We start from the raw sequence: 24914 nt of genomic DNA, 5'->3' as shown, positions 1-24914 counted from the left end.
TTGTCAAGCAGCTAACAGACATATTGTTATTAGTAGTTTTTTTTTTTTTTTTTTTTTTTCATTTTTACCTGCGCCGCACCTGTGAATGAAAGCGCCGTGTGTGGCAAGATCAGGGCGGTGTCAGCGCCGGCCCATCTCCTCTGCAGACACGCTCTCCCGCCATCCATGCCGTCCTACTGCATTCCAGGGATTACACAGCGTCTGCTCCGGCTGTCTGCAGACAGACAGTGGGAGCGTGTCGGCGGCTGCTTCTGCCGCGCCGGCAGATAACGGGGGAAAGTAAGGAGTTAGCGGCGAGTAATTAAATTGGATTGTCTTTTATTAATCTGTGAAATTTTAATGCCATTTGTGCCTGAATTTTTAAATCCCATTTCTGGTTCGTGGCGGATTAACTCCTGACGTGTCTTGGCAGATTCCTGGCTAAGGAAATGTCTGTGTGAGTGATCTGAAAACAAAGCTCATGGATGATGGTTTTAGGGTTGGGTAATCGGAGTAGCACAGTAACACAGAAACACTTTACCGGTGAAGAACCAGCATAGCTACAGGATTAATTATCTTTTCTGACTGTAATGTTTACTTTTAGAATAATACTTAAAGTTTCCTCCTTCTTGAAGTAAATTCCTCTCATCAGGTCAGCTCACCTCACAGGGTTTCTATTGGATTTAGAAAGAAAGTTGATTTTTGTATCTGGTGAAGCCTTTCTGTTGTTTTAGATCATTATCCAATAACCTAATTTTACATCACCCGCAGAGATTTTTCTTTAAATTGTCGTGTTTATAGAAATGTCTGGAATTAAGTATTTTTCAGATAGAAACACTAAATCCCATATTCTATTATTAAGATTTCACATCCACCCACTTGTCAACCTCACCATCCAACTACCTATCAACACATCCATCAATATGCCTCTCAAACTGGCATACAATGGTTGCTATGGAGATTTAGTGGGGCTGTCGCACTGTATATATATTCAAAATAAACAGAAGTCACAGATTACTCATTTAAAGCTCCTAGACTTTCACTAATATAAAAAGATACAGTATTAATATAAGAAAATCTTCAGCTGCACTTGTATAGAGCAGCTTGAGATGCCTTTGAATAATCGTGATATAAAAATATGTTATTTTTGTAAACTACTGTTTCCTAATGTAGTCGTTTTCATACGAAAAAAATAAATTATGCTGCTTCACTGCAACAGAGAAAAGTCAAACATTATCTTTAAGGTTTGTCATGAAACGCAGAGTTGTAAAAAGTGTTTTCATGTGAACTGCGCGCATAAACCATTTTGTATATTTGTCTACTTTGTTTTGATATAAGACTCTAGGCGCCGTGTGTTTTCCTGGAGCTCTAAACAGTCTCCTACAGCGCGATGGAGGAACATCAGTGTATACGTCTGTGTTTATTCCGACTCTGTTGTTTTGATTAGAAACCAAGAGATGTTAGACATTAAAGGGAGCCTCGTCAACTCCTATATGTGTGTGTAAGCCAGTGTGTACATGCTTGCATATGCTGGAACATCAATCATAGCTGCCCTCAAGCTCTAGATGTCATCAATAATGAATCAAACCGTTGTCTCTGGACAACAACGTACAGGTCAGAACATTGTGCTTCTCTTAGCAAAAAGTCAACGGTGTGATTTGGATTTGTGTTTTGTCATGTTTCCTGTTTGCAGCCCATGGAACGCTGCGCCTCGAAGAGACGGTAACTATCGCCCTGGCAACAGTCTCCTTGCTGGTTGTGGTCGCCGTAGCAGCCTTCTTTGGTTACCGCATGATGCACAGTGAGTTACCATGGAGCCTCGCTCTAAAGATCGATTTTTTTCAGGGCCATCTGAATGATTTTGGTTGCATTTCAATTCTAGTCACATAAGGAGTTACAGTCTTTTGCAAAGTTATTCATACCTCTGGCTTCTAAATTATTGGGATTTCATGTAATGGTCCAACTCAAACCAGTGTATTATTGTGAAGTTGAGTAAAAGCAATGGATGATTTTCAAAATCTTTTACAATAAAAAAACGTGTCTGTATTAACAGGAAATGGCAAACAAGGGCTGCACAACCTCAACATGATGGAGGCTGCCGGCTCTGAGAGCTCACTGGACCTTGACAATCTCAAACTGCTGGAGGTTAGTGTCCCGTTTTTATCATCTCCACCCTGTAGAAACCCAGATTTAAGACCAACCTCATCTGATGACCCTCCTATAAAGATGTTTTGGACTAATAAAAGAGATCTATGAATGTTGCCTTGAAGACATCTTGAGATTTCTGTTAGAATAAAAATCATCTGAATTTCAACCAGGTTCTGTTTATAAAGAGCAAATTCTCTTACTACTGATAGAGAAGGGTTATGTTTTTCTTTTATCCACGTCTTCAGAGAGTAAGGAATGCTTAAAAGTGAAACCAAAGACGCAGAGACGGAAATAAACCCAAAATACATCAAGGTCTACGGTTGCTTCTGTCGTTTCAATGTGACTTTTATCATCCGATCATGGCAGGATGATACGTATGGCGGGTCAGCTGTGTAAAAATAGGAATTCGCTTTTACTAACACCGGATCCTGACAACCTGATATGGGAGTAAGCAGACTCGTGTTGTGATAGGAAGCCAATACAGTCTGGATGATATTCAGCCGCAGGGACAATAGAGGCAGACAGACTTATTTAGGTTTCTTAGATGGGTTTGCTTTTTGTGGAAGAGGGGGGCTCAAATTTCTAAAACTGTGGACGGCTTTGCTTTGTCTGCACATAACCAGTACACTAAAATTTCTTTTGTATCCCTTATGTTTGGTTGGAATGAGTCTTAAAAGTATCATTCCACAATTTAGACTCCCTAAAAGCTGATGTATTTTCTTAAAATTGATTTGAAAATTGGCTATAAAAACCGTCTCACCAGCTAAAGAAATGGCAAGGGATCTAATTATCATTTTTAATTTAATTTACTTTGATTTAATTGACCAGAAGTCTGAGAATTTGTAAAAATGAGGCTTTTACATGCATCCTAATTACTTCAGTTGCAAATGAAAAACTTTAGAAACACCTGGCATTACATTCTGATCTGAATGATTTGATTTCTTTTATTTTTTGATGAGAAAAAATTTAATTAAAAAAAAAAAGATTTCTTCAGAATGAGGCATGGACTGTGCAGATACCAAGCCATACCAAGGTTTTAAATGGCTTAAAAAACTCAAACTAAATGGGTTTTTTTAAAGGTTTTGTTGGCTCTAGTTGCCTTTATTTGAAAGTAGTTTGACAGGAAGGAGGGTGATGAGAGAGGGGGAAGACATGTGGNTTTCTTCAGAATGAGGCATGGACTGTGCAGATACCAAGCCATACCAAGGTTTTAAATGACTTAAAAAAACTCAAACTGAATGGGTTTTTTTTTAAAGGTTTTGTTGGCTCTAGTGGCCTTTATTTGAAAGTAGTTTGACAGGAAGGAGGGGGAAGACATGTGGCAAATGTTGCCAGGCCGGGAATTGAACCTGCGACCACCGGCATGAGGACTAAGGCCTCAAGACATGGGTTGTGCTTTGCCCCTGCACCACCACAGCACCCCACCAAAACTGAATGTTTAGTGGTTTCCTAGTCAAAGATGATTTCATGTGACTTCACATAGGTTGTTCATGTTTGAATACCATTTAGTGTGGGCAAAAGTAGGACAGTTTAACATGTTATTTCAAGCTCCTCCTTGTAAGTATGTTATTTTGTTTACGTCCTATTATGGATTTTAGCTAGCTGTACAGCCCCGTAACACAAGCAAGAACTCAGGCAGTCAAACATGGCTCTGGCTGCCTGAGTTTTGACTTGATTTTTATCAGATAACATTCTGAAATATTCAGCGTGTGACTCAGCAGTCTCCTTGTAGCTTTGCTATGCTGCGGGTTATATCTTGTTGGCCTTCTGGAAAATGTATTCATCTCTGTTGGTATTTAGCAAACACTTCTTTCATGTTCTAAAGCTGTCCTGAAGTCATTTGATGCCCTGGGCTGCTTTGAAATCAATATAAAAACTGCTGTGACCAACATGGCGAACAGTACAGTGATGTAGATTACTTCTAAAGCTGGAGCTTCTACCAGCTGCAGCTGCTTTTAGCTTGACCTCGCATCCTTTTCGGGCCGGAGAGAGGGAGACGTTTTTCATTTTCGTTCGTTTCACGCCGTCGTCCTTGTGCCTTATCAAGTACACATGTCTTTTCACATTAAACCGGTGGCCTGCTGAGGGGGCGTGAGCCGGGGAGCCCTTACTCCCAGACTAAACAGGGTTTATTGTTTCGCTTTGTGTCTTTCTGAGCCAGAGATAAATGTCCGGAGGAAGACGTTAAACACAAGTAAATGCACTGCTGAATTCTTCCCCTGCTCCCTTGCAGATGGCATTTTAAGGCAGTCTGTTTGAACCCTAATAGTCTTCTGGCTAATTCGGGAAACTAATTGAATGATTTGGAACTGACTCAAAACCATTTTAACTGTTGTTTGTTTTGTAATTAAGTTTATTTCCCATCTCCCCACTCCCTGCCTGCTTGCTAACATGCTTCACTGTCGGCCTGTTAATAATTGCTTTTACCACTCTTGAGATTTTGAGTCATTTTTTGCTGTTTTTTTGGGTCTCTGTATTTCTCAAGCACATGTGTACCTCTGTGTGGGAAGATGTCTTCAACGAAGGATCCTGTTTGCCCTATTCTTTTTAGATTAGAAGTTCAAAAGATTTAAATTGTAAAACATCTATTTATAGTCTGCTTTCCTTTTTTTTCCTTCTCTCTCTCTCTGTCTCTCTTCAGCTGATTGGACGCGGCAGATACGGCACAGTGTACTGCGGCTCTTTGGACGAGCGGCCTGTTGCCGTCAAAGTGTTCACAGCAGCCAATCGGCAGAACTTCGTCAACGAGTGCTCCATCTACCGCCTGCCGCTCCTGGAGCACGATAACATCGCCCGGTTCATCGCTGCCGACGAGCGGACAGGCCCCGAGGGCCGGTCAGAATACCTGCTGGTCATGGACTACTACCCACATGTGAGTACAGGGCGGAGAAAAGCGATTAATAAAGCATTAATGAAGAGCTTTACTCTGCGAAATATTTCCTCTCAAGATGAGTATTATTTACAGTGTCCTGTATTAATTTTTTTTTCCCCTTTATTTTTATATGTTTTTGGTTGTACCAAAATCTGCTTAAAGTTGTCAAGACTGAAAATTTTAAATAAATAAATCCAATTAGAAAATAACTTAATATTTTTTGGTGCATCAGTTGCAATTTTTTTGGCCAATCACTGCTCTTTAAAAAACCTTACCTGCCAAGTCTGACTTTATTAAATTATTTTTTTGTCTGAAAAGTTGCTGCATTTGCAATAGTGGGGTGACCATTAGCTTGTATATAATATAGACCTAGTTTTGGAGGCAGAGCATTCTACATGTTATTTTCAAATTTTTACTAAAAGGTTAAAGATAAGCATTTATAAACTGAGCTTTTACAGTTTTTGTCAAAACGCTGACTGGCAGAGTTTCCAGTTTGACCAGTTGCCTTTGTTAGTTTATCCCAACGCCCCACAGGAGTGTGAGAAAAACGTTATACAGGAATGTCTGCAGAATGTGACGATAAAAAACTATCCCCAGACCCAGTAGGTAGACATAAAAAAAACAAAAAGAAAACCCAACCTCCCCGGCAACAAATATCAGATTGCGACAAAATAGCAAAGTAAACTCCTGAATAATAATAATAATAATCATAATAATGAGGGTAAGTATCAGCCAAAATGTTTTCTGTCCAAACCTGAAGCTAATTACAAGTCTGCTAATGCCACCCGGCACATGAAAGGAGTCCATGCCTTTTCATAGTTATTATTATAATGCGCATCACCATGGTAACACAGAGCAAGCCAGGACAGGAGACTGGAACGCCTAATGCATTCGAGTGAATTATTTAGCTAATTTATCTAAACTGAATCTAATACAATTTTCCTCACTAACAGATGCAGGAACCACATTGTGATTGATTTTAGAAATAAAATATTGGGACTTTCAGGAAGGAAATTATTAAAACTCGCCGTTAGTTCTGGTGTTTTCGCACAGCATTATCATCTTTCATAACTGAATCTCGTTCCTTTTCGGCTGCACAACTCAAGGTCCTGTGAATGTTCTTTTCAGATTCTTGATTAAATATTTCGTTCATGTCTTCTTCCCATGTAAAAAAATGTAGCTGCTCCCCACTGAGGTCAAAGCACAGGATAAGCTTTAGAAATGTGGAATTAGTTTTAAAATCTTTTTTTTTTTTTACCGTGAGCTCAAATAGTCATCTGCTGAGATTACATCAGATGGTGTTTTAAACGTTATATTGGAAGTTTTAATTATTGCTGAAGACATAAAGTCCATAGCTAAAGTATTCACATCACTGTTCTGGTTTTACCTCTGAGGAAGGATGAGGAGTGGGATTTTTATTTTTTTTAGTGCTTTCTCAGAGAACATTTTGTGAGATTTAACCAATAAAATAGAGTCTGAAAATTCAAGGGATGGAAACAGTTTTACAGTACACCACACATCACTTTTTTTCTCATTTGTTTTTTGACTTTGTTCCTGTTTTGCAGGGCTCGTTGAGTCACTACCTGAGCGTCCAGACCAACGACTGGGTCAACAGCTGCCGGTTAGCTCATTCTGTCACTCGAGGCCTGGCGTACCTGCACACTGAGCTCTTTAAAGGAGGTAAACCTCAAGGCACTGCTCACAATGCAAATCGAAAATTCAACAATATATTGAATATATGAACCGAGCCGTTGTCGGTGGTAAAAGTTTGGCAAAAGCTACGTCATGACTCAGTCGCTTTTAGAAGCAGTACCTTGAAGTGACCTTATTAGTCACTTAAATTACTGAGGAATGTTGAATCACTCTTGTTTTGCAACATTTCTTCTGTTCATCTACCTTTTCAGTCACTTATAATGCAAAAAAAATAATAAAATAGTATTCAAGGTTAAAAGGCAGCAGTAGGGCTTTTGGTCCAGGTTTTCTCTAGAAAATGAAGACAAACTTTAAAGTGTTCTTATGACCTCTTCGAGAATGATGAGCAGCAACAATTACATCTGTTGACTCGTATAACCCAGGGAAGTTAAATCAAGTTGTCTAGCTTTGCTCAGTCAATGCCAATAAGGAAGGCACACCATCAGTGAAGTCTTGATCAATCCGTCAATGCTTCTGTTTAGCGGTGACTGTCTTCCAATTCGCTACTTAGCCTCCTAACTCCTACAGCAGGAGTGAGAATTATATTTGTTTGTTTTTTGGGTTTTTTTTTTTTTTACTGTGTTTGTGTTTTTTGTCTGATTTTTTTTTGGAAAAAAAATCCTAATATGATGTTTCAGTTTAAGACATGACAAGGAGAAGATTATGTATTTACTGTAGGGCTTTCCAAAAGTAATAACACCCTGGAGGTTTTACACTGCAAAACCACAACACTTTACCAACTATTTTTGGTCTAACTTCTAGTGCAAATATCTTGGTACACTTGAAATAAAGCAAAACTGGAAGAGAAACTGTAACCGTTTTTGAATTACAATATATATCCTATTGGATTGAGAATGTGAGTAAACATCGATTTTAAATTAGATTTAGACTTTTGACTGGACCATCCTAACGCACAAGTTTTCTTTGATTAGAAATTATTAAATTGTGGCTCTATCTGAATGTTTGAGTCATTGTCTCACTGGAAGGTGACCCTCTGCCTTGGGCTGCACAATATTGTCTATTTGTAGTGTTGTGATTATTGCAAAGCAGTTACATGTTCAGCTTACTGGATCAAATCTCAGCACAGTAGATGCTCCTAACATAGACCTTTAACATCGTGTCACAGATAAAATAAGACAAATGAGTAAAATTTTGATTTATTTATATATTCAAAAGAAAATTGCACAATTTCCTAGTCTCATTTAGCCCTACATCTACCCTGGTCTCAGGTCTTTTGCAACCTCTAACAGAGTCTCTTTGCTTTACTTTGTGTTTGTTTGTTAAACTCCCAATGAAAAACCTCGAAGTTTATGATTTTTAAAGTTGCAAAATAAGAATAACTCCTACTTTCACGGTGCTGAGCCCCGACAGAGGTCGTCCTCTCTTTGACCACGGCTGTACGCACTGCATACCGCGGCTCCACATGGCTCTGTTTATCCTGTAAAATTCGCATACTTGTATTTTGACAAACACACTGCGAGCACGCCCAGTCGAGGGGTATTTATAGACTCGCCTCAAGCTTGCCTCCGTGAGCAAAACGCATGAGGAAAGGGACACAGTATAGATTCAACCCAGAGCGTGTGAAGAAGTATCTCCCAGGAGGCCGATTGGACGACCAAACGAGTCTATTTTTTTTTCCCCTCTTCAGCATGTCACAAAATCTCAGTGTCAGCAGCTGCGTAGATCTCTTGTCTCTTCATCGGCACAGATACACATCAAACAGGCTCAGAAGTTGACAAGGGATGAAAGTGCACTGATAGCCTCCTTGTGCAGATGGCTAACTAATAAAAAGAGGCTGAGTGTTGGGCGCACACAGGGAGAGACGGGAGGAAGCTGAAGTGATGGGCAGATAAGGGAGAGAGGAGCTGCTAACAGCTGAATCTCTCAGGCTTTGGTACATTTGTCATCCTCCCCCACCAGGAAACACACAGCTGCTGTGGCTGCTTCACTGCGCCCTCTGCTGGGCAGGAAAAATCAGCAATCAATGTTGACAGTCAAGGTTACTCCAGGAAGTAATAAAACTAAGTTTTTAAATGGAAAAAATAAATAAATAATTCCCTTCTCTCTTCTCACCGCAGATTTGTACAAGCCAGCCGTTTCCCACAGGGACCTGAACAGCAGGAACATTCTGGTCAAGGCCGACGGCACGTGTGTCATCATCGATTTTGGCCTGTCCATGAAGCTGACAGGCAACAGGCCGGCGCGCCACGGAGAGGAGGAGAACGCCGCAATAAGCGAGGTGAGCGTTTGGGAGGAGGAATAGCTGATCTTTGTGTTTGTCGTGTCAAGAACTGCGCTTTGAGAATGTATTTCGGTTGTTTTTCTAGACGATGCAGCGTGAGTCATGTCTGAGCTGCCATTTTGGTCCAACAACTGTCAGCAAATAGAAAGAGAGAGCTGCCAAGTGCCAACCGTCTTATTATAGTGAGATAATTTGGGAAAAATATGGAAAGAGTTTTAGAAAGTTCTGCTGCGAAACCCCACTTCACTTTTCAATTATTTTCAGCATCACTGAAAAGTGAATTTAATTGAAAAAGTTAACCTTGTATATATTGATTTATTGCTGTTAATTTTGATAGTTATGGCCTATAGCCAATAAAACCTTAGAGTGCAATTTCTGAGACTATTATATTATTGCAGTAGAGGAAGTTGGTGCATAAGTTCCTTGCAAAACAAGGAATGAGATTTACTTTGACTAGGCTGCTCTGACACATAAATATGTTATCTTTGAGCATTCCAAAACCCTTAGTTGTTTTCAGAGCATTCTGGGAAACTGAGGTTCTTAAAAAACCAAAAGAAAAAAAACATATTTTGAATAATCAGTCGGCTTTGATGTTGAGTGAATTAGCTGTTTTTTTTGTTTTTGCTTAATTTGGAATTTAGCTATAAATATCAACAAAAATAATGAAAAAACATGATGAATTAATATATTCTGCTTTGCAAGCATGCTCTTATTTTGAAATGTCTGGGCAGCTCTTTGTCACTGCACTAAAATAAATCAGCATTTTTCTGGTTGTTTTTGATCTGTTGACGTTGATAATGGTGATTTTTGTATGCAAAATAACAACAATAAAAAAATATTTGTTTTACTGTAGCTTCTTTTATTGTCTTAAGCCTGTTCAAGACAGCTTACTGCTTTTCAAGTCCAGTAGATGCTGCACATTGTTTTCCTTATTGAATGAATAATTGTTAAATAATTGGGATTTGAGTAATGACTGTAAATGTGATTATAATATTTTTCATAGCTGAGTAGCTTAGCAGTAGAAGGCCTTCACTGACTGAGCCAATCGGTTAACTATGGGTAAATTCACTACTGACCAAATAAAAGTTATTCACCAGGAGTTTGAAAAGATTTTTTCCATGTGAATAAAATCTTGTCTTTGGAAGCTGGTGCAACAAGATTTAAAATTATTTAAAATCAAGATTTTTACATTCAAGATGCAGATGTATATATTTGGATAGTATTGTTACATCTCCCAACCTCGTTTTTATTCTCCACACTCCATTTTGTTCTTTTTGGTGTCAATAAGATTTCTTCATCAGCTCATCTCCTAACTGTCGGAACCATAAAACTTCAGTTTGTATCAAAGATTTCACACAGTCTGAAGTGCATATTTGACATATCCTCCACCTGGGTGTGCCACCGTTGCTTCAAGTAGTTCCATTTCCTGTTTACTTTTCAACTTCTGTTGCTGCTCAGTCTCCATTAGTCAGAGCTGGGACAAGGTATTCGGGTTTGTTAAGGAGCCAAATAACCTAAAACAGTCTCTTCCTTCCAATTCTGTATGCACTGAGCATTTAGGTTTGCTTGTACTTAATCATCTGATATTTTAGTTCAATTTTTGTAAAGGATAATGTTTTTTGTTTTTTGGGGGGGAAATGTCCTGATAACCCTTCCCGGATTCATGCACAGCAACAGTTGCATGTCTGTCCACTGTGGCACTGCGTAAACACACACCTGTGCACTTTGTCACTGACTTGTTCCTCCACTGCCAGGTGGGGACAATCCGCTACATGGCTCCAGAAGTGCTGGAAGGTGCTGTGAATCTGAGGGACTGTGAATCGGCGCTGAAGCAGGTGGACATGTACGCTCTGGGCCTGGTTTACTGGGAGATCTTCATGCGATGTACCGACCTATTCCCTGGTGAGACACATCCAGACAGATTAATATTTAGAAACAACATTGTAGAAAAGAGGTTACTCTAAAGAATACAAGCTTCATTAGTGTTTTTTTTTTGTTTTGTTTTTTCCCCTTCCATGTCCTCGCCTGCCTCTAGGAGAGTCTGTGCCAGAGTACCAGATGGCCTTTCAGGCAGAGGCAGGAAACCACCCCACGTTTGAGGACATGCAGGTCCTGGTATCCAGGGAGAAGCAACGGCCCAAATTCCCCGAGGCTTGGAAGGAGAACAGCTTGGTGCGTATGTTTTTGGCTAGAAGAGCTGGGATATATTTGTTAATGTATTGTTTTTTAACCGTTCTACATTTTCTCACCCTTTTTGTTTTTGTTGTTGACGGTCTGACTCGCTAACCTAAATGTGTGTGCTTCAGGCGGTTCGCTCTCTGAAAGAGACGATGGAGGACTGCTGGGACCAGGACGCAGAGGCCCGTCTCACGGCACAGTGCGCCGAGGAACGCCTCGCAGAGCTGCTCCTCATATGGGACCGCTCCAAGTCTGTCAGTCCAACCCTCAACCCCATGTCCACCACGCTGCACAATGAAAGGTTTGTTAAACTCTGAGCCATCTCCGTTACTGTGGGGCAGGTGCTTCCAGTCGTTCTTCAACTGTTCCGCCTTTGTTTTTCAACAGAAACCGCATGACCCCCAAGTCAGGCCCTTATACAGACCACCCCTCCACCTACATCGAAGAGCACGAGGGCGTAGCTAAGAACCAACAGGTGGACACCACTGGTTCCTTACCAGGCAGGGTGGGAGGGGGAACTGGAGAGAGAAACAGGAATTCCATTAACCAGGAACGCCAGCAGCAAGCCAACGCCCGCTTGCCCAGCCCAGAGGGCAGCAGCACCAGCATGGGGCTAAGAGGCAGTCCATCCACCTCTACTACTACCACCACCATCATCTCTGAATCTGAAGGGCCCACAGGGGCCAGCACAGTCCCCGTTTGCCTACACCTGACCCAGGAGGATCTGGAAACGACAAAGCTGGACCCTAAAGAGGTGGACAAGAACCTGAAGGAGAGCTCTGATGAGAATCTAATGGAGCACTCGCAGAAACAGTTCTGCTCACCTGACCCACTGAGCCCTGGAAGTTCCAGCTTACTCTACCCCCTCATCAAGATGGCCAGTGAGGCCTCAGGAACATCAGATCCCGCTGCAGCAATGCCCACAGCTATCTTTCCCCTGCCTAAGCAGCAGAATCTGCCAAAGAGGCCGTCCAGTCTGCCCCTGAGAAACAAGCCAGCCAAGAAGGAGTCCTCATCCTCCTCGCTCAGGTTTAAGTTTGGACGTTCGGGGAAGTCCAACCTGCGGCAGGTAGAGGGAACAAAGATGAACATTGGTGTGGCGACGGGCCCCAACGTTGTGGAGGCACAGCCAGGATCAGGCACAAACAACATCCCTGTTATACGGGACACACACGTCAATGGGGCCGTTAACGGTCACGCCGGCGTAGTGTCCGGCGGGGCGGATGTGGTCCAGAACGGCTCTGTACCTCTGAGGACGGACGACAGCCGGCTCAGCCTGGGCCTGATCACGGCCAGCCCCGACGAACATGAGCCGCTCCTGAGTCGAGAGCGAGAGCAGCCTGACGCCAGAGCGGCGCCCTCGGGCGTGGCAGCCATGCGCTCAGCCCGGCCCAACACTAACAACAACAACAGCAACACCGGGCTCGGCCAGGGGGACGGCAACAGTGGTGGGGAGAGCGACGGAGGGGAGGAAGAGGGCAGCGCTGAGGGGACGAGCAGAGAAACCGTGGGGGAGAGCTCTGGGTCGGGTTCGGCTTTGGCAGACCCCCCAAGGGAAGCTACGGTCACCATGAGGGGAGAAGCGCTGCTCAGGCAGCCTAGAGCTCGCAGACCAGAGAGACCCAACTCCCTGGACTTGTCCTTCACCACACAGGACCTGACCTCTTTAGGTACTAACAGCCCAGTAAAGCAGCACGTCACATTACATAGCGCTTTGATGTACCAAAAAGTCAAACAGTCGACACACAGTCATGTGGTTTTGGTATGTTCATCTTCACACACACCTTTCGTGCAACGGTGCAGTCCACCTGGGGACACCCCTCCTGTCTAAGTGTACGTCACACACCTACCTGCAGGAGACTCCCCAATTCCTACTTGCATCTTCTGTTTTGCTTTTACAAAACGGTCACAGAGAGTCACACTTTTCTGCAGACAGCTTCCTGAATAACGACTTTGCAGTTTTCATTCAGGAGTTATTAACCATTCACCAGTCCTATTATTATACTAGATATAATAATAGAATCACATAAATGTACATACTTCCTTACTGCGTCAAATAAACATTGATCAAAAGTATTTATGTCAGGAGTCTACATCAATAAGAGCCGATTTCAGCACTTCCTTCGATTTACATACTTCATCTGAAGTACTCTGCAACCATATGTCTGCGCATCAACTGTTCGGCTTTGGATAATGTGGGAGACTGCACACTGATCAGTATTGTTTTCTCTTTTTACCTGCAGGGGAGGGCTTGGTGAGACCCGACGGCGCCTTGGGGACAGGTGAAAAAATCAAGAAGCGCGTTAAGACGCCATACTCTCTTAAAAAGTGGCGACCCACCACATGGGTGATCTCCACCGACACCCGGGGTCCGGAGGTCAACAACAACGGGTCCACCCGAGGGCAGGGCCACACCCAGAACGGGCCCAAATCCACTTCAGCCATCTATCTGCAAGGCGGAGGCTTGGCCAGCGAGCCCAGTGACACACAAGTGTGAATTCAGAGCTTCTACCTGGACTGAGATAAACACAAAGGATTAAATAAATAAATAAAACCGCGCTGCTCTGCTCTGAAACAGCAGGAAGGACGCTGCGGAGTGTGTCGCGATCAGTCGAACCTGATCTTGTACATTCATTAGGTCCGTCTCGCTCCCTCGTGTCTTTCAGACGGCATCGCTTTAAATGGAATCCAGCTATGCAGCGTTCTCGTTCATCGTTCTTCTCCATCTCCTTTCGTTGCTTTCTTTCGGTTTTCTGCCCCCATGGCTCCCATCACAAGCATAGCGATTAATCAAATGGGTTTATTTTTACTCCCCATGTGCACTTTCAACCAACTAAAAATCAGTGTTCCTAACCCGCGTCTGTCGCGACCGCCCCATAAAGTGGTCTCTAAACTTAAATAGGCGATGACAAACAATCAACACTCTTACTTTGCTGTACGAAGCACGTTTAATGTAAGCTCTGTAAAAAGATGAAAAGATTTGATGTCTTAAAGACGGAACAAGCTACTTTTTTTTTTATATTATTATTTCTGTATGCAATACCATTTGTCTTTTAACCATGTATCTGTTTTTTTTTAACTGTGCAATAGGATGTAGTTTTTAGATGCTTTTGACGTTTTTACGGCTTCCTTTTTTTAAAATCTCATCAATATTTTGATACGTTAATCTTCGTTGCACTTATGAATTGTCACAATCGTTATGTTTTGCTTTACTTTAACAATCCACGAGTGATCTCCGTCCCCATGAGCTCAAGAGGAGAAAATGGATGACAATCCTCTCTTCTTCTTCTTTTTTTTTTTTTTTTTTTTCCTTTCGCCTCTGAGCCGTCTTTAAAGGAGGGGGGACACAAACAATAACAATCGACCCGAGCCGCCTGGAGGACGTGGGTTCTGTCACACTGCTGTTCTTAACACTCAATCACCTGAATCAACCCGGCGGAGCGACCTGTTACATCACCTGACCTCACTGTGGACTGACTGAAACACTACAAAGCCCAGATTCTGCTGTTTTGCGTTTGAAACCAGATACTTAAAAAAAAGAAAAGAAAAACGTAGAAGCATGCTGGATATTATTTCTGCTTCTAGTTCTCATCCCTTGTTTGAATGACTGGTTCACTGTGCGGGTGGGTGTGTGTGCGTGCGTGCGTGTGTGCGTGTGTGTGTGTGTGTATGTGTGTGTGTGCGTGCACGTGCTATAGATCTTTGTCAGCAAGCATCATACGTAGAGCCGTCACGGCCTGTACAGGCGTGCTTAGACATCGTCATACTTATTCTATATTGTCAGCGCTGCTTCAGGGCATATGACAAGATCTCATTTATGTTTTTGTAATCTGCAATTTGTATTAAAAAATGAAGTTACGTGTATTGCATTAATATTTGCTTTATTTTTTATGGAATTCTGTTGTGCATTCAATGGACACACAACCTCTGATCCCATTGCTATGCGTCTGCTCGGTACAGTTTCTGTAAACACTTTCAAGTCATTATGGAAGAAAATCTCAATAAATGTATGGAATAACGCTTGGCTTTATACAATATGGACTTTTTCCGTGTCGCAAACAGAAAACGGGCAGATAAGGTCTTAAAAATGAACAAGAAAAGGTTAAGAGTAGAGCGTAAAACTGCTACATCGACAGTCACTCATTCAAGGTAAACCGCAAAGTGGCACTGCTGAAGAAGCTGGATGTTCAGAGTGCTGTAGAGCAATGCATCTGAATACTGGATTAAAGTTTCTGTTTATTGTTTTTATGTATATGCAATATGTGTACGTTTGCATCTATTCCTACCACACTTTCCTTTCACTTAACTTTCCAACAATATGCTTAAATACAGCACTCAGAACACAGAATTTATGTTTGAGTTCTTATTGTATCGTCAAATCCCGAACCTCGTTCCATCTCAAACTCGGCTTGGATACTTCATCATCTATCTAAGGACCTCTGCCAAAATTACAACTTAGAACCTCGTTATGTCTGAATTTTTCGGTCTGGTTCATGGCTAGTGCAGGGGTCAGCAACGTTTACCCAAAGAATCATTTTTACCTTCACTACAGCTAATTGAACTGTCCATGAATGGTGCTCAACCTTTCAAAACAAAATAGTTCGTTTTACAATATCTGCAAAAGGAATCAATTTAGATTTTTAAGTTAGAGGTAAATTATCTAAATTATGTTTTTAGGTTTTAAACTAAAAAAAAAAAGCATCACTCTTTAATTTATAGAACATAATGAATAAAAACTATTTAATGAAGAGCTATTTTTTTCTTTTTATAGAAAATGTAGTTTCCAACAATATGACCAAAATATTACTTTACAAAAATAATTCATTATACTATTAGTATATTAAAAAGCAGCTAAATCTAACATTTATTACTTTTTTATGTTGAAGCACTGGTTCATTTTTTTTACATTTACTAAGAGCCACAGTGGAACTAATTGCAGACGAGAATGCAATTCTCTAAATTCTAATGATTGGAAACATTTTCTGTTACGCTGTTTTGTTTTAACATTTATGTTGTAGTTATAATTTGTTAGCTTGAATTAGTTCCCTATGTTTATTTATTGTTTGTCTTGGTCCCCTCTTCTCTACCTTCCCCTCATCTTCTCTTCTCTTGTAAGCTAACTTTTTAGCATATATTCCCCTGTGTTTTCTAGAGGTCAGTTTTTGTATGTTATTCTTGTTTGACATTTTATTTTGAGTCATTTTAGATGCTTTTTGGTGATTTATTATTATTATTATTATTATTATTATTAAATGGATCATATTTTTCATATCTTTGTCCTTGTGACTTACTGCTTGGTCCATGACATTTTAATGTTTTGAAACATTTAAGTGCGACAGAAGAGCAAAAACAAACGAACTTTGTAATTATTAAAATACTTTTATGACGCACTGTAAAGTTAAATTCAACTCACAATTTGGCAACAGTGTTTGATATCAACACCGAGACACTCATAGAACACTATTAACACTTACGTTTCTTTTTTCAGTTTTCTTCGTCTTTGAAAATGGAGCAAACGCGTTTAAATTTATTTTTAGCATTTTTCAATTGACATCACTCCTCTGTTTCTATTGAAGTACTTTCTCTAAGAGACTCTAGAGGGAGACATTTTCCACCTAGAAGTTGTTTTTCTCACCGCCTCGCCGTCTGCTCCTCGCGCCCCTAGCAACTGCAGCATCAGCGCGAGCGGCGCAGTGCTGGAGCGCTACGTCACTGCTCCTCTCTGGCTGCATCAAGTTTGTAGGAAACTACCGGAAATGCGCCGACTTGACTATAAAAGTATAAAGGCCGATATTGAATCCTTAGTTTCGAAATGTACAAACAGCCAATTTTTTAGGAATCCGTCTCAAATATAATAAAAATTATCCTTATTAAAAACGTTGACTACCAAACATATTACATCGTAGGAGCCTAATACAAAACGTATTTACAGACTTCACAGGATTACCTTTTTAAGAAAATCGGCTGCAACAGTTTTTAACCTTTTAAATCTAATGCACAGGGAAACAATATGAAATCAATTTGAAATTCTTTTTTTTAATCCTTTAAAATTCTTTCTTTGAGTTTGCAAATGGAGAGCTTGCAGATCCTATAATGAGCACTAGCACCTATCTGATTTTCAGGAACAGCGTCCCAGCAAGATAGCTGCAACTTAAAACAATGGAAAGGGTTACAAAACTCTTTCAAGACGTGAAAACTAGTCGTTTGATTTCTTATTAACAAACAATATTTTTTTTTCCCTACTGATGATGAGGTAACACAACAGAGGAGATGAAATGCATACCTACCCAGCAACAAGGTTACTCTACAATATCATGCAGGTCTTTAAAAGTTGTACAGTCTGAGAAAGTATTTGGAAAGTTTCAGGAAAGTAACCTGCAAGTCTTGATAGGTTTTTGGAAGCACTGGGTAAATAAAGGAAGTTTTGTACATACAAGTAACTCTCAAGTTCCAGGTAAGCAGTGGTGGAGAAAGTACTCAAAAAATGTACTTAAGTAAAAGTACAAATACACAGACAAAAATGTACTCAAGTAAAAGTAAAATTACCACATTAACATTTGTACTTAAGTAAAAGTTTAAAAAAAAGTACTGGCTTTTAAAAATACTTAAGTATTAAAAGTAAAAGTACTTGCTGAATAATACCTAATCCCTAATACAATATCATTAAGTGAACCTACTGTATTTAATTTTAATGCATAAGAAATGTGCGATTTTAATGAACAATGCCACAGTTAAAGCATCTTTTTATTATGTTTACTCTGTAAAATAGTTTAGACTTGGATATGTGATTCTATGCATCATAATTTCAGGGATGGAAACATCTTGTCTCCTGTCCTAACATAGCATGAACTTCACTTTTTTTTTGCTACTAGTGGCATTTATTTTTAAAGAAATCCAACAGAAAGGGGATGGAAAGAAGGTGGGTGCAGGAGGATATGGAACCAAGGAGCCACGTAGCAGAGTTGTAGTCAANCCTTATAAGTTCCATAAAAATATCAATTTAATCTTGGGTAAAAAGACTGAAAGCCCCAGGAAACATGCAGGAAAGTAACTTATGCATTGTGCTTTACAGGTAAGATCTTGAAAAGTATGAGTAAGTTCCATCACTTTTCCAAATGCAAAAAGTAAGTTCTAAGAAAGTACCGAGTAAGTCCTGGAAAGTAAATTTGGCGTGCTATCAAATTTTATGAACCAACCGGAGTCCTGAGCACCTGTTTATAATGGCTCTTCACTTATTTTGAAATAAATCAGCGGAAGTTGAATGGTTTACTCACGTGAGCTTCACACTGGTCCCTTCTCCCGTCGTGTCAACCAGGCTCGCCCAGCATCACCGCCTTCTTCTTTCTATTTCCTCTGTCTTTTCTCTTCCTCTATTATTGTTTTCCTCCCTATTTGTTTTTTTGTTTTTTTTTTTCAGCACCACCCGAGCTCGGTGCGCAGCCATTTCTCTTTCCGGTAACTATTTTTTTTTCCCACCGACCAGATGGTCCGCCGGTAGTCGCGCGAGCTGCGGTGTCGCATCAATCCTACCAGGAGGGGAAAACAAAAAACAAAAAAAAAACACGACGACTGGGAGGCAGTGTCATACCAACCCAATCCGTACCGACATTCTTTCTTGTTGCAATTTTACCCACGAAGCCCGTGCTTTGACCTTTTCCATGTCTGCCTGTGTCTGTGTGGAAGAAGCCTGCAGCTTGCTCAGCCTTTTTCCTCCGCCTCTTTAGCATCTTCAGGAGGCGGCAAACAGGGGCTGGGCTGCTCCATGCTCTGCTGCATTTATTTTCTGCAGGTCAGTGTATTATTTATGTATTTATTTATAATTATTATTATTATTGTCTGCATGTAGCTTGAATTGTTATAATATTGACTAAGGGAGGCAACATTTGCAAAGCATGCATGTTGTTTTAGTATTGATGCGAGGGGATGTGGTGCACGCTTCTCTTCATGTAAACAAAAGCGGCCTACATTGCACTCTGCAACCACATCTTGCACAATTTATTATTCATTTTAATTTATTTAGGATTATGTCGGTTGCGTTAAATATGTTTTCTTAATATTCCAGGCATGTTATTGGCGTGTTGTTCGGGTGATTTTTTGTTTTGTTTTGTTTTTTGGCTTTGCTCTATCGTGTTTTTAAATGACAGATCCGAGATGACATGCAGATGGAGCATGCGGAAGCAGAAAGAGCTGGAATAAAATGAATGATTTATGAATGACAAACAGCTTGGGTAAAAATATATTTCACTACATTAGAAAAAATATGTAAACAAATAATGAATATGATTAGTTTTAATTAAAAGTTAAAAGCAACGATTATTCCGTCAGCTGTTAAAATAATATAAAATATAAAAGTGACACAAATGAAAGTCAACGTATTGGCAGTGTGACGATGTCATACTGGTCACAAGGGGGCATGGTCTCCCTCCTTGTGAGGAGGGAGACCAAGGACCAGTATTTAATATTTAGTATTTTCAACTAGACAGAATGATTACCGGGTTGCTATCTTTAGTTCCTTCTACTATTAGCGTTTAACGCAGTTAATACAGCTAACATTATTTACTGTAAACAGTCTTAACTGTCCTGGCAGCAGGGCTACTAAAGTAACAAGAAAAGGCTAAAGTGTTGATGAGCTGATGCCCAAACTCCCTATTCAGCTTCAAAACACACACAGATACTCCTGCTGCTGTGTGTTAATAAAGATCACCAAGTCCCTTCCCCGCCTCCCCCCGCCAGGTTCCCTAGCAACAGTGATGTGTTGCTGGTCAAGGCTCCTTCCAAATTTAGCTCTTGGACCTGCACAGCCAAGCAAAGCTGTTTGGACATGTGAATAAATGGTGGATATGTTGTGATTAAAAGTCTTCAAAATGGGAAAAGCAGTAGAAGAACGTGATATTGCCATTGTTTTTTCTTTCTAAATCATCAGGTATGCATAATGAACCTTTAGATATATATAGGTCAATAATGCATCAATGCAACAAAACAACCCACAGTAGCACCCATCTGGGTCAGTTAGCCAAAAACTGCATGTCCTCCAATGCCCCTACCCCACCCTGCCTGTGTCTAAAGCTGTTTTAATGCCATTACCCTGGGGGGGTATATCCGCTCTGCCCAGCATGGTTTGGATTAAACCTAGACATACCAACGTGGAAGGTTCACAGGCTTATCCATCAGGACAGCTGTGTGTCTGTTGATTTGTTTACCGTTTGCAGACATTGTTTGCATTCTCAGGCCTCCCGACTCATCTTTCTCCTTTGCCACCATCAGACCGTGGCCTTAACCATCTGCGCCTCCCTGCGGCTCTCCGCCGGCGTTGGCCTCCGCGCCCTCTGAACTCGTCTGTTCCACCTTCCTCCATTCTCCTCGCCGTCTCCCGCCATCGCGTCCAGCTGTGGCCCTCACAGGGCGCGCTCGCTGGCTCTCACCTGACAGGTCCCTGGCCTCAGGACGACAGCCAGCAACAACACGTTCCCTATATGAGGGACAAAGCGACGCAGGTGAGTGTTTGTTCCATGCTCATGCGCTTTACAGTGTAAAGTTCTTTTTTTTCTTCTTCTTCCTGAGCCATTTCAAAACATTATAAATGCATATTTGACATCACAACCACAAACATCAGTGTGTTTTATTGGGTTTTAGGTATAGATAATCACAAAGTAGTGTATAATTGTGATGTAGAATATAACCTGTTAACAGTTCCTTTATTTAGATGCTTTCAAAACTAGGGAGGCACTTTTCCACTTTTCTCACTTCCGATACCGATACAGATATCTGAGGTTTGGTATCGGCCGATACCGATCTGATACAGAAAAAAGGTGCTGAATTGACTTAAAATGTTTCTTTTCTTAAACGCAGACATAAATGTACTGAATTACAAATACACTGGTGCAGATAATACTGCACCAATACAGAACACTAAAAACACCAATAGCTTCACAAGCTACAATCATGTAAAAAAAACAACACAACTGCAGTTTGTTCAGTCAGTGCAATTAGGAGAATAACAGCCAGTGCAAAATAAATAATACAGAAACTGACAAAAACAATGAGGTGACTTCCTTGGTCAAACGTAAAAAATTGTGACAGGTGCAATTATAAATTCTAAATATAATGTAAAATAAATAATAAATGATATTGTTGAGAGGATAAAGAATAGAATTGGACTAAATAGATCTGCCCTTACAGATCATTGTCACCAATACCAGATCTAGAATTGTTTTCAACATTGATACAGATATTAATATCAAATCGGTGCATTTCCGTTCAAAACATTATTTTGATTTGGCACAGATGAGATTGTGTCTGTCAGCTGAAGCAGCTCAAGTTTGTGTTTGTGCCTTTTTTTTCCACTTCGAGGCAAAATGTGACTGTCAGCGTGTCAATAAACACAACGAGGTTCAGGGAGGTTGCAGGTGGTTGCATCATCGGGCTGCGTTGCTTGTCAGTCAGTGACAGTCTTCGAACAAGACTCCTGATCAAAGAGATCTTTCTGCCACAGCACATCAATCCACCGCAAAGGACGAATAGCAACATCCTTTTTTTTCTTTTGAATTCTAAACGCTAAAAATGATAATAAAGTATGTTGCTATATGAGGAAAAACGTGGTGTTTGCATTCATCTCAGACCCCCAGGGCCTGGGCAGATGAGAGGAGGAGGGGCTCTCACAAACGCTCGGCCTCCTGTGGGAGCACCGACCAACTCAAGGAGGTCTGCGTCCCACTTTTCTCTTGGTCGCCTTGCACATTTACACTGCTACGTTCCAGCAACATTGATGTTAATATTTTCTTCTCCAGATTGCCAAATTGCGTCAGCAGCTCCAGCGCAGCAAGCGCAGCAGCCGCCATCGGAGGGACAAGGACCGCAAATCCCCGTTCAACGGCAGCCATGCCATCATTCAGTCACAGGTGATCATGCCCTGATTCTGTATTAACACATGTAACCAGAGCAAAACAGTATTACTGACTTTTTTCAGAAGTAAAAAATCAGTAATACTGTAATTTAATGTAATTGCATTCCGTGATCAAACTAAAAGATTTTGATCAGCGGCTTCTTCTGGCTGATTATGGATATTCAAAAAGCCCAACCGGCCAATTACGATTCTGGTCAATACCGATTTTTTTGTCTGAAAAGTATTAAATATAGCGATGAAGTTGGCAACAGTGGGGTGAGACTATTTAACTCCACATATGCAGACGTGACCTGGTGGGCAGGTCACTAACAAAAACCCTATAATTCAAACCATTCTGTGAAACAACAGTCCCAAGTTAAGTTGAGGCTCCTCACTTTGAAGTACATTTCAACTTAAAAATACTTAGTAATAGTAAGTTCAATTTAGTTGGAACTCGTATGATGCAATTTCCTTTAAAGAATAGTATTTTCAGTCTAGAAATGTCTTCTGGGCCAAAAGACGTCACCATCCTTGTTAGCGGATGAGAAGCACGATACAGTAATCACACTGTTATTTGTTGCTTTCTGTAGTTTGTCTGCTGTAACAATGTTTCCGATGGGTGTTCTGCTTTCTAAACATACTTCCTCATATTTGTGCAGTCGCCTATGCCCAAGACCATCCTCATACCAATCCCTATATCCAAATCCTCGGCTCCTCGCTTCCGCAACAGCGTGGAGGGCCTGAACCAGGAAATCGAGCGCATCATCATCCGAGACACCCCCGAGAAGGATGAGACCATCGTTGTGAGTCCCCTAGAACATGTTGATGCATTCCATGAAGGATAGCAGGTTACATTGCTGCAACGCTGTTTTTGTGGCTTATTCACCTAGCCGCAGGATGTCCCCGATGGCCACCGTGCGCCCCCACCAGTTCCCCCTCAGCGCAGCAGCAGCACCCGCAGCATCGACACACAGACTCCATCGGGGGGTGGCCTTAGCGGCAACCACAGCAACTGCAGCAGCCGTCCGGACTCCATCTCCCCCTCCTACCTCAGCGTCCTCAACGACACGGCTGGAGGCAGCCCCTACGATGAGAAAGGTGAGTAGAACCAGATTTTATTCAAGATTCTCTTACAGTGCGTTCTGAATTTTAGCGTTCATACTTTAAAAATGGGCAATAAAAACTCCTTTTAACCAGAGCTAAGTCCGTGCTCCCCACTGCCCAAGTACGCCGCCTCTCCCAGACCCAACAACAGTTACATGTTCAAGAGAGAACCACCAGAGGGTTGTGAGAAGGTCAGAGTATCTGAAGAGTCCATGTGAGTAGTTTTCAAGTTTTATGATGCATCCGAAACTCACAGAAAAGGAATACTGATGTGAACGACTATGTGTCACTTTGTCTTAAGGCCCAAACCTCTGGAGGAGATCCCTCCCTTCCTGTGTCCCGACCGCAACAAGGTCAACTTCATCCCCAACAGCGGTTCTGCCTTCTGCCTCGTCAGCATCCTCAAGCCCCTGCTTCCCGCCCCGGACCTCAACTTTCGCCCGGGTGTGGGCCTCCGGAGCCTGTCCCCATCCCTGGTGCCTCTGTCCACCCAGCCCTGTCTCCTGGAGGAGCCTGAGAGCTTTTGACTGCCCCATTGGCCTCAAAGTCAACAACCCTCTTTCCCCTTCCTATCAGCTGAATCAGAAAACACTACGGAATCAACCATTTTGCTCCTAAAACAAAACAAAAAAAATGCCTTTAGCATGCCAGCTAAGCTCTCTCTGATGTCCTTCTTTTGTTAAAAAGCTCTTCCCACTGCCTCCTCCTCTGACGTGAGACTCCTGCCTTCCAGAGCAGGCGTTTGTAGCTCACATTTCACCGCTTTCTTCTACCTTCAACACTGGTTCTGTTCCTGTTCTTCTAGGAGGAAACGGGGAGAAAAAAAAGACAGACATTTCTTTTGATTTCATCGTATTATACCATGGCGCCTTTCCACAGACATATCTCTTTTTCTATCTACGGTTGTTTGTCTTGATATAAATTATGCCTTCCATTATGACAAAAAAAAAAAAAAAAAAGGCCGCTGGTTTTCTTGGAGACCGCCAGATCGACCACAGAGGTTAACTTTGGTGCTGCCAGATGAATCGTAGCATAACTTGAAGGGATGTGAGAAGTTCAAAAATGTGCCTGATGTTTTAGACAGCAGTTTCCCTGAACCATCATAATGCTGTGAGTGTAATTATGGTCATTGCAGTATGAAGGCCGTAGATACAAGCAGCAAAGCAGATAAAGTACAAACAGCGTATCCTTAAAATACTTGCAGACCAAATCCTGGGATCTCTTTGCTACTATTTTATCAGCCTTTTGCTGGGTATCTATGGGAAACACAGGCCAGGGCTATGACGTACGACGCGTGTTCAACCTGTGTCTGCTTGTCCCTCCCCACGCCCAACCTCCCTTCAGCGGCAACCTTTTGTGCTCACCCTTGCCCATCTTTTCTCCGTTTTGCAAGCTCTTTCTCTTTGTTGAGGTCCTCCTGTCTTGGTCGGCTTGTATTGCTTTTGGAATGCATCTACTTGCAGGGTTTTTCTCACGGAGAGGCTGGTCAACCCAAGCTTCCATGCATCCGCAGACCATCGGGGCAATCTGGGTCACAGAAAATAGACAATTTTAAACTATTTCTATAGCCAGCAAAGAATCAAATGAAACAGTGTACTGTTAATGGTTAAAACAAACTACACTTAGTAGAGCATCTTTATATTTAGTCTCTTTATCGTCCTAATTTCAGATTGACTTAACCTAGAACTGGTGTGGCCCATATAAACATATAGAATCCATTACTATGCTAGAGATGTACAAACAAATTTGGTACGTGGTTGATCGGTTGATTAACATCAAAACTGTATGGTAGTTGAAAGCTATCTACTTTCAATACT

At 41.4% G+C, this 24914-nt stretch overlaps 2 protein-coding genes across 2 annotated transcripts in view; both read left to right on the top strand.

Annotated features, from left to right (window-relative positions):
- LOC103147169 (bone morphogenetic protein receptor type-2) overlaps positions 1-15130 on the top strand; it is a 33152-nt gene extending 18022 nt beyond the window's left edge. Inside the window, exons 4-13 of the mRNA XM_007565379.2 lie at positions 1673-1780; positions 2033-2124; positions 4769-4999; positions 6565-6679; positions 8770-8930; positions 10688-10835; positions 10969-11105; positions 11240-11412; positions 11499-12781; positions 13355-15130. Coding sequence (XP_007565441.1) covers positions 1673-1780; positions 2033-2124; positions 4769-4999; positions 6565-6679; positions 8770-8930; positions 10688-10835; positions 10969-11105; positions 11240-11412; positions 11499-12781; positions 13355-13608 — 2702 coding nt within the window. The 3' untranslated portion in view covers positions 13609-15130. The remainder of the gene's footprint in view (positions 1-1672; positions 1781-2032; positions 2125-4768; positions 5000-6564; positions 6680-8769; positions 8931-10687; positions 10836-10968; positions 11106-11239; positions 11413-11498; positions 12782-13354) is intronic.
- Positions 15131-18767: 3637 nt separating this feature from the next.
- On the top strand, positions 18768-24300 carry fam117ba (family with sequence similarity 117 member Ba; the record flags this gene model as incomplete). The annotated part of the gene is made up of 8 exons (XM_007565378.2): positions 18768-18900; positions 20376-20605; positions 21729-21812; positions 21899-22009; positions 22653-22796; positions 22884-23091; positions 23191-23311; positions 23399-24300. Coding segments are annotated over 8 exons (1257 nt in total), but the record flags the coding sequence as incomplete, so codon positions are not given.
- Between the last annotated feature and the right edge of the window lie 614 nt (positions 24301-24914).

This window comes from Poecilia formosa, unplaced genomic scaffold (genome assembly GCF_000485575.1).
Source record: "Poecilia formosa unplaced genomic scaffold, Poecilia_formosa-5.1.2 Scaffold175, whole genome shotgun sequence".
NCBI classification, from domain to species: domain Eukaryota; kingdom Metazoa; phylum Chordata; class Actinopteri; order Cyprinodontiformes; family Poeciliidae; genus Poecilia; species Poecilia formosa.
This window is presented reverse-complemented; position numbering and strand designations above follow the sequence as displayed.